The sequence below is a fragment of the Diceros bicornis genome, chromosome 14, assembly GCF_020826845.1.
Source record: "Diceros bicornis minor isolate mBicDic1 chromosome 14, mDicBic1.mat.cur, whole genome shotgun sequence".
In the NCBI taxonomy this organism is placed as follows: Eukaryota; Metazoa; Chordata; class Mammalia; order Perissodactyla; family Rhinocerotidae; genus Diceros; species Diceros bicornis.
The window spans coordinates 2,383,550-2,396,460 of NC_080753.1; the positions used below are offsets into that span (position 1 = coordinate 2,383,550).

At 40.6% G+C, this 12,911-nt stretch overlaps 1 protein-coding gene across 1 annotated transcript in view; it reads left to right on the top strand.

The window, feature by feature from the left end:
* The window catches only part of COL9A1 (collagen type IX alpha 1 chain), a 63,243-nt gene that overhangs the window by 43,576 nt on the left and 6,756 nt on the right, over positions 1–12,911 (top strand). The window contains exons 28-31 of the mRNA XM_058554073.1: positions 1,258–1,404; positions 1,633–1,687; positions 3,362–3,550; positions 10,371–10,448. Coding sequence (XP_058410056.1) covers positions 1,258–1,404; positions 1,633–1,687; positions 3,362–3,550; positions 10,371–10,448 — 469 coding nt within the window. The remainder of the gene's footprint in view (positions 1–1,257; positions 1,405–1,632; positions 1,688–3,361; positions 3,551–10,370; positions 10,449–12,911) is intronic.

The following is a 12,911-nucleotide window of genomic DNA, read 5'->3' on the forward strand; positions in this document are numbered from 1 at the left end:
TGCGTTTCTGACTTTGTTTAGAAGATGTTATAGTTTTGCACTCTAGTCATCCGAAAATTCCCTAACCTTCCATAGACACCCTCAGCTCTCCCTGCTGACACCATTTTTCAGGAAGCCGTAATTTCTTCATAGAAGCAATTCTGGCGGGTTGACTTAGATGAGTATCAATGTTTTGCGTAAAGAGAGATTGGAGAAAGCACCCTTGCTGAGCTTCGTTTAGATGTGTCTAGTGAAAGCACTGCCTCATCACCTTCTTCACCTCAGTTTAAAGCGTCGGGATGTTTGAAAGAGCTGCTCTTTCTGGATAAATGTTGCGTACGGAAGGAAGCAGGACTGGCGGCTTCCTGAGTGTTCCCAGTCTGCACGCGAGCATCCCCTGACGCGCCCGTCCCTTTATCTTCTCGTTCTTATTCCGTAAACAGCAGTACGTCGTAACTATATGCCACAGATTCCACCGGAGCTGGCTCCACAAAAAGTGAATTAATTTGGTCTCTTTTTAAAGCAGTTATTGTAGATGAAGACTTTTAAAAATGCTTTTAGTGGTCTGCTTTCAGAAAAAAAAAATTAACTGGTACATGCTTTTTTGCTAAGTAAACAGTTTATTTTTAACTTTTTTTTAGTATTTAGATTTTTAACTTCCTCAATACTTAGATAAATGGTAGACTCATTCTTTTTGTTCCAGTATTTTAAATGCATTAATTTTAAATGCAGCATTTTAAATGTGCTGTTTTTATCTGTATTCATTTAACTTATGTTAGTATTTTATAATTCCTGAATATATCTGGCTTCTTCAAATTCTCCAAAGAATGTTATAAAAGCTAAATAACCTATATTGTTGGAAATATCTTTATTTTATATTTTCTGTATTGGTGATATGCAGAGTAGCATGTCTTGTATGAACTCAGTGGCCTTTTTGTGGCCAGAAAAAGTTAACAAGTCTGATTAAAAACTAACTTGTTCTTAGGAAGTAGCCGGAAGTATGACAGATGTGGTTTAAAAAATATATTATTCCAATTAACATTTTGAAACAATAACCAAAAAGAAAGATTTTTGAAAGTTTACTGGAACTGGACTTCTAAGAGCTAAGTTGTGTGGCATTCGTGTCTTTACCTCGAGGATTTGTAACCTCTGAGCAAATGCTTCTTAGGAGGCGGAATGTAAGTAAACCCAGAATTTCACGTAAGAGCTTGTATTAGTATTAAGCAGACACGTTGCTTGTGTTTACCCCTGGTGTTACAATGTGTCATGTTGTTCTAGGCGGGTAACCCTGGGGAGCCTGGCTTGAGGGGGCCTGAAGGAAGTCGGGGGCTTCCTGGAGAGGAAGGACCAAGAGGACCGCCTGGACCGAGAGGCATGCAGGGAGAACAGGGTGCCACCGGCCTGCCAGGAATCCAGGGCCCTCCGGTGAGTGTGGGCCGTCCCGGGGTTTCCCTTGGAGAAACCATCCCACAGCACCTGGGTGCGGGTGGATCAAGCAGCCGGGCTCGACCAGACAGCAGCTCCTCAGCAGCAGGGGCAGCGAGCTCTCCGTAAATCCAGCCCCGGGGTCCTTGCTGAGTCTGTCAGTTTAGATTGAACAGCGCCCTCTTCATGGTTCCCTGTGTGAACCATCTGTTCTTTCTTCTGTCCCAGGGCAGAGCACCAACAGACCAGCACATCAAGCAGGTGTGCATGAGAGTCATGCAAGGTGAGTAACACACAGTGGCCTGACTTGTTGGATGCTTAATGGTGGGAGGTTCTGTATAATCTTAATATCAATTCTGTTGTATCCAATTTGTTGCCATCCACAATAACTTATAGCCTCAGAGAAAAATATTACCTTTCTGGGTTCACCTGGTTTTTTTTTTTTTTTTTTTTTTTTCACCAAGGGGGTTAACTTACAAGAAAGTACACACGCATACACAGACATACACAGATACACCTTTTTTCCCCTTTGGAACACAAATTCTCGGGATCCTTCCCTCCTTAACATCCTATACTTGGTGGGTCCCTGGCACTGACCTAGAATCTCTCTGTAGACTATATGAGAAGTAAAGGAGAGACTCTATGCCTGGAGGAAGCAAAAGGACATTATCTACTCATGAGCCACATATGCAGAAAATCAATAACTAGTAGTTTACCAAAATGGTGATATATTTTTGCGTTTGTTAGCCTTCATCTAAATTCATCTGTAGCTATGGCAATTGGTTATTTGTCGTAGCTGTCTCAGAATCGGTCTAGTTCTGAAACCACACAGTGAATGAGGAAGTGCAAAAATACCACTGAGGAGAACCTGTAACAGGGCCTTCTAACAAATAATTATCTTAGTCTGGTTGGCACCAATTCTGTCGTGAAGGAATACTCTTCTTTTGTAGGGTCACGAGACAGTATAGTTTGTCTAGTAGACTTGCAGAGTTTTCCAGAATGAAATTGTCACCTCGATATCTGAAAATCAATATTGCAGGCATTTTATCTTGAAAGGATATTTCAATTTTAAACATTGCATATCTGGAAAACTATGATTTTATGCTAACTCACTTAAACAAGGCAAACTTAGAACACTCACATTTAAACAATTTAAAAATGTTGGTTAGAAATGTGTTTCTAATTCATATTCTTCTGCACACCCTAAAGCTTTAAAAAATATTACACTAGACTATTTCCTTAGAGTATTTTAATGGGCAAGTTTTCTTGTTCTCCATGGTTTTAGTGGATTATTCTTAATGTATTTAATGGTTCCTGCAAAAGCCCACACAGTTATTAATTTTTAAGGCAGACTATGACCATTCCCAAGAAGTAGGCTATTTTTAACGCCTGTTGTCTATTCCAAGCATGAAAAAACTTTTGAGAGGAGAATTTATAAGTCATGAATCCTCAGGATATTTCAGGTTACCTAATACTTCAAAGTAAAAATGAGAGGTTAGGTCTCAAGTGGTGTCTCAGTACTGATTCTGAACAATGTCCTTGGCTTTTAAAGAGCTTCTGGACATCCACTTCTACCTACGTCAAGAAACTCATTTTCTTCCCATCCTGGTTTTCAGAGAACAAGCCAGGATTCAGGTGGCACCCTCATCATTTTAGAACACCACTGCCTCCAAACCCCTGCTGTCTAAGGTTTTTATTTTATGCCGCCCCCCCACCGCCCCCCCATCTCAAAACAGCAGGACCAAGTATTTCCAGGAAGAGCTGAATACAACAGTGCCAGTGAAGCTTCCTGGCAGAAAGCCCATGGAAATAGGATCCAATTTTATTCATTTTTCACCACTAATTGTGAAGCTCTGGTGACACATTTAGAAAAAAGGCGCTTGAAATACCTCTCTTTTCATCTGAATTACTTGCATATTTCTGACTTTTCTGGGCTGTTTTGTTTATTCTCTTTTAGAGCATCTTGCTGAGATGGCTGCTAGTCTCAAGCGTCCAGATTCCGGGGCCTCTGGCCTCCCTGGCAGGCCTGGCCCCCCAGGTCCCCCGGGACCCCCTGGAGAGAACGGTTTCCCAGGCCAGATGGGACCTCGTGGCCTCCCAGGCATTAAAGGCCCCCCGGGTGCTCTAGGTTTGAAGGGGCCTAAAGGTAAGTCACTTGGCTCAGGTGGCACCGAGGAGCACACGCTGCCCTTTTTCAGACACATCCGTGTGTCCCACCCAGCTCCAAATATCCCGTGAGATAAGAAGATGTGTTGTTCTCGTTTGCAGTGGTGCTGGTCAAGATGAGAGAACTGTTGTAGGGTATTCTCTTGACCTTGCGGTAAGACCACAGTAGACCAAATGCTGGAATTAAGGTCCCTTGACTTCTAGTGCCGATCTTTTTCAGTTACACTCTCTCTCAATCACAGTTCAAAATAAACTTTACAGGATCTGGTAAAGGATCATTCAGCTATTTTTTTTTTTTTTTTATACCCCAAAATCATTGTAGGGCTGTGCTAGGATGGCAACCAGGCTTAGAATGTTTGTATCTGTTACTTAAACTGACAAGGTTTCTTAGCAGGACATAAAAATTACATCATGTGTTGAAGCTGCCTCCCTCTTCCTTTAAAAAGTGACACTGGATGTTTAGTTTTGATGGGCTTTTTTTCTGCCTCTGAGATACAATCTAACTTTCTTCCTTCTTTAACCTGTGAGAAAGTGTGTGAGAGTTTGTTTCTTCCTCTTTTCTTTAAAGCATATTCAGCCTTTGCTTCAGTATTTTGCAGAAAAATAGGGTTGTGCGTGGGTTAGGTATTCAGCAGGACTTGCAGAGGGACTGGCTGCCGCAGATGGTGTTCGATAGTTGGGGTGAGCCAGTATGTCAGTGTGTGCCCTGGGTCATTTCTAGAGAGGACTGAGTGTGTCCTGATGTGTGACTGACAGCTCTCCGGGGAACTTCAGAAAGACGTGGCATCACCAACAAGAGAGGGACTTTTATTTTCTCAGCAGTGGAGCTCCAATTAGGGATAAACATTGTGGTGTGACTGGTCAGAGGGCAGACGAGCTGCCTTTCTGGATCTGTAAATGAATTGCTGATGCACTTGGCCGACTACACCCTCAACTGGAACAATTTTGTTAATTACATTTGATTATTTTTTTTTTTTGGCATGTGCAGAGCTGCATGTTAAAAAATGAGCCCTAATTGGGGCCTCTTGTGAGCCTGGCACCATTTCAAAGTTTTCATAGCTGGACAAAATCAAATACGGGAAGAGGTCAGAGTTCATCTTAAGGAAAACTGGATATTTTCTCTGAAAGAATCACACGGCTGTTCCTCTCTGTCCTGCTTTTAGCTGCTGGTTCAGGAACTCGTCTGGTCGGGGCGTGCTCTCTCATTAGTTACCATTCGCTCTGTAAACCGTGTCTCAGACACTCGCCTGCCTAGGGCGGATTGTTGTGCCTCAGCCCACGGGTGACTCCTCAGCCTTTTGTGAGCTCACTCTAGAGCAGTGGTTCCTAAAGAGTGGGCCCTGGGGCATCCGCACCGTCAGGGACCATGCAGAGACTCCAGCCCCCCAGACCCACTGGATGGGAAACCCTGGAGGTGGGCCCAGCAGTCTGTGGTCTGACGCGGCTCATGCACTGGTGTAGACACTCACCCGTTCCCACTGGAAAGGAACATCTTGCACGGGCTGTGGAAACCACAGCTCTATTTTCTTTGGCTAAAAGGAAGTCCCCGTATTTGGGGCAGAGCTTAGCTTTGAATTAGTAAGTGAGCTCTCCTGAAGTCCCGTTTTACTCTCTAAGAAACGGAAATGTCTCGGTCTACTTGCTGTGCCAGGAGAGTCTGCCTACGGCCGCGTTTTCTCAGCCAGGGCTGCCCTCGGGAATCTCCTGAGGGGCTTTAAAAACTCTCCATGGCCGAGTCTCCTTCCCAGAGATTCTGACTTAACTGGTCTGAATGTCAGGATTTAAAAATATTCCCCAGGTGACTTTACTGTGCGCCCAGGGCTGAGAACCACTGGAAACAAGGTGAAGTGTTCGGGGGACATTCTGGGAAGTTCTTGCCGATTGAATTGTGGCTGGTGGGACTGGGTGGGGCTGGTGGGGTCATTGGCTCTAGCAGATGAACCTTATTTTGAAGGGAAGAAAAATATATTTCTATATTTGGAACCCGGACAATGTCTCTAGCAGTGAGTTCATTCATCAGGACAGTTTGATCTTATAAGGGACTTCCCCTAATTTTCTACAGTATTTATGGCATAGTCTATAATCTAGAAGTGATAAAGTCCTTTTCTTTTTTCTAAAGGACTTTTTCTCCCACCCTCCTCCATCCCTCTCTTGTCATGGGGTTCCTTTAAAGCAGCATCTTCTCTCAGTTTTACCTCTTAAAATTCAGGGTGTGGGCAGAAGGAGTGATCAGATTTTCTTTACCAATCAACATTGTCACACGTTTGGAAATGCCCGATTCTAGGTACTGGACTCACCTTTGTCATCCTACCACACGCATTAACAGTGGTATTTAATAGAAAACATCGAGTTCTACTTTCTAAAGGTTTCAGATCAAATTTTCCCTGAGGATAAACACCCCACCATTTGAAACTTAAACATTCAGCCAATTAGAGAAGGAATGTGTTATGTTGTCCCCAGTCGCATTTTTTCATGCCTATTAAAGAAGGATCTGTCATATAGTCACTTGAAAGTCTTTTTCCAGAGAAATTGCTACGTAAATAACAAACAAATAAGTTTTACTAAATCTTTTAACAGTTCAGGAAGTGTCTTAATCAAATCACTGTTTTCCTCCTGAAAAATTACGCTGAAATACACACGAGAACATTTTCAGTAGGAGCTAGTAGAAATACACCTAAATCATACTCAAGGCTTAAGTCACATTTATAATGTTTTTGTTTTTCATCTACATGTTTTATGCAATATTACACAGATGTGTTCGGGCCAAGGCCCATGCCGCGTGTCCATTTTGTGTTCACTCAGGCAGAAACGTGAGAAGCATCTAACTGGCCTGATGTTCTCTTTGCTTAGTGTTAAGTTAGTCCCTCATGTCATAAATACTGTTTTTAAATATTCAGGGTTTGGATTATTTGAAGTCCTTTTGAGTAAGGCTGTATATTTTTTTTAGATATTTTAGTGTGAGTCAAACAGACGTATCAATATATAAATGAAGGCTTGAGAAAGTACACGTCATAACTGCGACCAACACCTTTTTAAATATTAATCTGCTCACAGGGAGATGGAGCATTGATTATAGCTTTCAAATAAATGAAATAAACAGCTATTATGGAGCAATGAGAATTTCTTTAGTTTTAGCTACTTTGTTCATAATGAGCTTTTTCTACTCAAACTGCATATTTCCCTTCATACCTCATCTAAAGCTCGTTTTACAAGCTCTCTCTGTGTATTTTGTGACTCTTTATGTGTATGTGCCTTATGTGTGTTTTGTATTTATGTGTCCACAAAGGTGGACCTTGAGTTCCTTGAGCTGGTTTTCGTACCTCTCGAAAGAAGACATGACCAGAGTTGGAAGAGTGGATTAACCCTGGTGATACAGAGCACCGGGCTGCACGCACGGTCCGCTGTGGAGCAGCCTGCGGCTCCGTCTTGGAGCCCGTCTGAAATGTGTTTCTCTAGGACCGATAACCAAGGACAGTGTGACAACTAAGACAGCGCTCTTATTCCTTGCAGGCGACATTTTCAAGTTGGTGTGGCTTCACGCTGCAGTGTGTTTAACTTTCACCGTTAGTGTGCAAGTTGCATTTCAATTTATGATCTTCATAGCTTCAGAAAATATGGCACGTTTAAAGATTCTCTCTCGTTGCCAGCCTCCAGAATTGCAGTGATATGACATTTAAATTGCTAAGTTAACAGGAGTGCTTAAGCTCTTAGTTTTGAAAATGCTAATTGTCCTATCTTCCTATTACGGTAAGGCCATATTGAAGATGAGTGTAAAGAAACCAGCTTATGTGAATGTGAGTTCACGCTGAGCCCTGTACGCTTTACAGTATTTATAGAAACTTAAATTGTTTGGAAAATGGAGTTGATTCATCATAAAAATATTCATACAAGGACGTTCACAGCTAAAATCAAAGTATGGTGACTATTTAAACATTCACTTCATAGTTAGAGATTTCTGAATATTTGGCTAATGTGCAGACAGTTCTACAGATATTCTTCATATTTTTGTTATGTACATACCTTGTTTTTTAATTATAACAAATTCGACTCAATATTAAATGAGATTGGGCTGATACAGATGTTTGGAAAAAATGATTATGTATAGAATTTGTTGCAAAATCACGGCGCTGTCTAAAAGTGTAATAGGATAATAATATAATACAGTACTAATGGGATAGAAGAATAAAGCCTTCTACTCTGAGCGGTTAACTAAGGCATGAGGGTACTTGGTTAATGAGGCCAAGTTCCTGGGTTTGGTCTCTGCAGGGGCCGGGATAATTAATGCAACTTTGTTCTGTGGCTGCTGAATCCCCAAGTTCAGTCAACTGTCTTGCAAATTCACATGGTTTGTTGCAATCCAAAGCATGTTCCCTATAAATTATGAGTCACTAGTGAAATGTAGGCACTTTTGACAGCACACTTTAAATTTTGAAAATTCGTTAATTTATTTTTGGTAATACTAAATTTACATTGTTCGAGAATTTAAAAATGTATAAAAAGATATTTAAGGAAGAGTTTCTCTCCCACCGCTGTCTCCCATCTGCCTAGTTTCCTTTATTCTTCCCATTAGGTAACTACTATTGTTAATTTCTTACATATCCTTACTAGCGATGATGTACAGGAATATATGAATATATATTTTCCCTACATCCTTTAAAAACCTAAATCATATTGTCCTTTAGTAAGTGATCTGGACCTTGCTTTTTTCACTTAACAATATGTCTTGGAGATCATTTCAAAGAGATTCCTGGTTCTTCTTCACAGCTGCATAGTATTTCATTCTGTAGCTGTACCATAATGTATTTAACCCTTTAATGGACATTTAGATTGTTTCCAATCTTCTGCTATTACAGCAAGGCTGCAGTTAAAACACTGTATACATTTCATTCTTGTATAAATATCAACATAAGCTCTATATCTCTAGGATAAATTCCTAGAAGTAGAATTGGTAGGTAAAATGGTACTTCCATTTGTAATTTTGATAGATATTGTCTAATTACCCTCCAAGAGACTGTACCAATTGACAGTCTTATCAGTAATGTATAATAGTGTATTTTTCCACAGACTTGCTAGCATATGTTTAATTAAACTCTGATCAGGAATTTTTGCTGATCTTCTAGCTTAAAATAGCATCCTATTATTCTTTTTTTTTTTTTTTTCTGGGGAAGAGTTGCCCTGAGCTAACATCTGTTGCCAATCTTCTTCTTTTTTTTTTTAACTTCCCAAAGCCCCAGTGCATAGTTGTATATTCTAGTTGTAAGTTCTTCTAGTTCTTTTATGTGAGCCGCTGCCACAGCATGGCAACTGACAGATGGGTAGTGTGGTTCTGCATCTGGGAACTGAACCTGGGCCACCAAAGTGGGAACACTGAACTTGAACTACTAGGCCATCGGGGCTGGCTCCTATTATTCTTAATTTACATTAATTTTGTTTTGAGAGTGAAGTCAGGAGAGCCATTTTTATTTCCCTCTAGTGACTTTCTTGCTCATGTATTCTGCTTATTTTTCATTGTGTTGTTGGCCTTTTTATATTGACTTTAGGGACTCTTCATATTTTGAATCATACTAGAAAGGCCAACTCAAATGTGAGGTTATAAAATAATTTTCCCTTGTTTTCTTCTGATTCTTAAATTTCATTTAAATATTTGATCCATTTGTAATTCATCCTGGTTTATGGTGTGAGGAATAGATCCAGCTTTTTTTCCAGTTGGCTACTCACTTTTTCCAACACTATTTATTGACTTATTCAACTTTTCCCCACTTTAAGATGCCACCTTTATTATAAACCAAATTCCCATATGTATTGAGCCTGTTTTTGGACTTTCTATGCTGTTTTACTGGTCTGTCCATTCATGTCCCAGTACCACAACATTTTCATTGGTTTAATACTGGTAATACTGGTAGGATTAATTCCTCTCACGTTGCTCTTTTTTGGAGTTTTTATGGCTATTCTTGTATTTTTCTATACAAGCTTCAGAATCACCTCTTTGGTTAAAAAAATTTTTATTGGGATCATGATGAAAATTCAGCTTAGGGAGAGCTAACAACTTTTTATGATGATGTTCCATCTAAGAACATTTTTCAAGTCTTTTTGTATCCTTTAGAAATATTAAATTTTTTTTCACCTTGGATTTGCATATTTCTGATTAAATTTATTCCTAGCTATTTAATATTTTAATTGCTATTATAAATGAGATCTTTTTCACTGCATCTTATTACTGGTTGTTTTCATACATGAAAATTATTGATTTCCAAATGTTAATTTCATATCTTGCTATTTTACTGAATTCTCTTGCTGTTTGTAGTAGATTTTGAGTTGATTTTCTAGGGTTTAAGAAATGTACTCTTATCACTTGAAAATAGCGATGCTTTTAATTCCTCAAACCAAATGATAAAGAATAGCGATAAAAGGGGCACCTCCATAATGTTCTGACCATAGTGTCACTGCTTCTTGTGTTTCCCACTAAGCATTATGCTAGCTTTTGGGTTGAGATAGTGTGTTTTTTCATGTTAAGGAGGTAGTCATTGATTCTTATTTTATTGAATGTGTATCAGGAATGCATTTTCAGTTCTTTCAAATGTCTTTTCAGCATCTATGGATATGATCATTTGATTTTTCTCCCCTTAGATCTGTTAATATAATTAACTTGATTTTTGCCTTGCTTCGTGCTTACTACAATCTGGTTTGTGGCAACTTCCTGACCTTTTGGTTTCTGAATGTTGGCTTTGCTTAAAGTTTATAAAATAGATAACTTTATTTTTATATAATATAGAAAATAACCTTTCTCTACTGAAATGCAGGTGACTTGGGAGAAAGGGGGGAACGTGGCCCTCCAGGAAGAGGTCCCAAAGGTTTGCCCGGAGCTACAGGTCTCCCAGGTGAGTGTGTGGTGTATTTGCAGGAGGAGGTGGAGGAGGTGGGAGCAAGTGGCTAGTCTGAATGGATAACGTTGAAAGACTTGCTCTTTGATTACTGAGGCGTATCAAGTGAGACTCAGTATGGCTAGCATTGATTTTTCAAGACCAACTTTAATGAAGAGTTAAATGATCTGTAAATCATATCTGAATTCTTTGTGATAAAATGTGTCAGGACTTGAAATATTAATTTCTTGAATAAATAGATGCTTTCAAAAAATTGTGCAAGGTCCAGCCACAGTGCACTTGTTATAAAATCTGAAGGAATGGGGTCCTATCCATTTCTAGCCCAGTTGATAGTTTCCTGTTTATTTGTTTTGAATAAAAAGTCAGAATAACAGGAAAATTAATCCAAGTTTTCAAACTATTCAAGTTGCACAGGGAGTAACTGAAATTTTATTTTAAAAGCTCCTGTTTCAGACATCCTGACCCTCCAGAAGCCCATATCCAAAAAAAATAAACCTGAACATTCCTACTCAGCCACACGGAGACACACACAAGCCACAAACCACAGCTGCGTCGGCTGAGGTGACAAAGTAGCCTGTGTGTGGAGAGCCTGCGTTCTCTCACTGGGCCTCTGTTCTCTCTGCACACACTGGTCCTCTGTCGCCAGAGTCAGGCTGCAACAGACTCTCTACTGGGAAATAACTTACAGCCCAGCCACAGAAGCAGCAGGCAGGGCCGACAGCCAGGTCAGCTTAGAGCATGAAAGATGTGCAGCCTCCCAGAAAACTCCTCTTAGAGCTGCTGAGGCAGTGGCTGGAGAGTGAGGTGGAGAAGGGTTGTGCAGAGAAAGGGTGTACGCTCTTCCCAGTGAATTTGGAAAACTTGGTTTAGGGAAATTTAGAAAAAGAAATGATCATTTTTTAGTTCTGCCAGAGGCGTACATATTCAATCATGGCTATAAGTGCAGCGCCAAACATCATTGCTTTCTAATTATCCATTTCATTGCTCCTGGGGATTGCTTTCTCATTAAATATTGTTTTTAAAATATGAGTACATTTGGAGATAGCTCAAACACTGCCTTTCTAAAACTGTGATCCATGGGCCTGTCAAGATGTTTTCACAAACTGATAAATTTTTGTCATTGGAAAAGGAAGCTTTTATTATTGGAAAAGGAAAGAAAATCTGTTGGAGCTAAATAGGGCCAAGAGAAGATTTTAGTATATGATAAAGTCTGGAGTCATTGATGGATGTTTAGAAAAGAGAAAAAGGAAATAGATCTTACTGAGTACTTTTCTCCTTTATCAATGGTAGCAATAGGAGGTTTTAAAGCTGATACAATATCATCATTACAATTTACTTAATTATCTATATATTTATAGGCTAGCCTTACAATTTCTCCTTCTCCCATTTTGTTGACAAATCACTTAGTTCTTGGACCAGCAATGTGCACTATGGGCAACATTTTCACTTATCAAAAATTTATTACGGTTTCTGGTGACTCTTACTTTAAAAAAATCTGTTGATAAACCACATTTTAAGGTTAAAAATGGGAAGATGGAGGAAGACTAGTCCCTTGCCTGCAGTGTCCCGGGCTGCCACTAGGGGCACGTTATTCCCCACGTGCAGGGTCCCAGGCTGCCACGAGGGGCGCGTTACTCCCCACGTGCAGTGTCCCGGGCTGCCGCTAGGGGGCGTTTCTCCCCACGTGCAGTCAGCCCTCAGAGGTGCTGCGCGTGACTGAGGGTGACGGTGCCCCTGGCCATGGCTTTGCTGGAGGAGATTTGCTGATTTGCTTTTAGGATGTCAGACATCCGTGTACAGGCACAATGGTAAGGTAGGACGAGCTCACCATTGGCAGGCAGCTCTACCTCGCCCTCATCTTTTCTCCCTTATGAAAACTAAAAATTATGAAAGTTAAATTTGTCATAGCTGATCTTGGATTTAAAACTTTAATCTGATTTGTTAAAAATGTTATAGGTTCCCTTTCTCAGGCCTCCTAAAGCCTGCCCTGTCCCCTCTCCTTTCTGCCTTCCTGGTACCGCTCTGAAGTCTGGTCTTTCTTTTTCTGTCCTCTAGTTACATTTTAATCGAGAGGATATTTGATGTTATTTAGTGAAAAATCTGAGCTCCAGATTATTTGTAAAAAATTTAGACTAACTTTCCAAAGCACGGGGTTTTCTGAGTGCTTTGGCACACGGGCTTGCAGGGTGTGTGTTTATCACGCTCGCTCAGGCACCAGCTGGGGGTGAGCTCGCAGGCTCCTGTCTACGCTGTGAACATGCTCAGCTCACAGTTTCTCCAATCAGTCACATCCCTGAACCAGAGCTCTTGTCATTCCTGCCCTAACACTGGTTCTCTGGAAGTGGGCTGTTTGGAGTGTGGACCCCACGGTTCAGATGTCCTGGCTCAAATCTTGACTCTGTCACTCACCAGCTTTATGACACGGGGCAAGTCACTTAATTGCTCTGTGCCTCAGTTTCC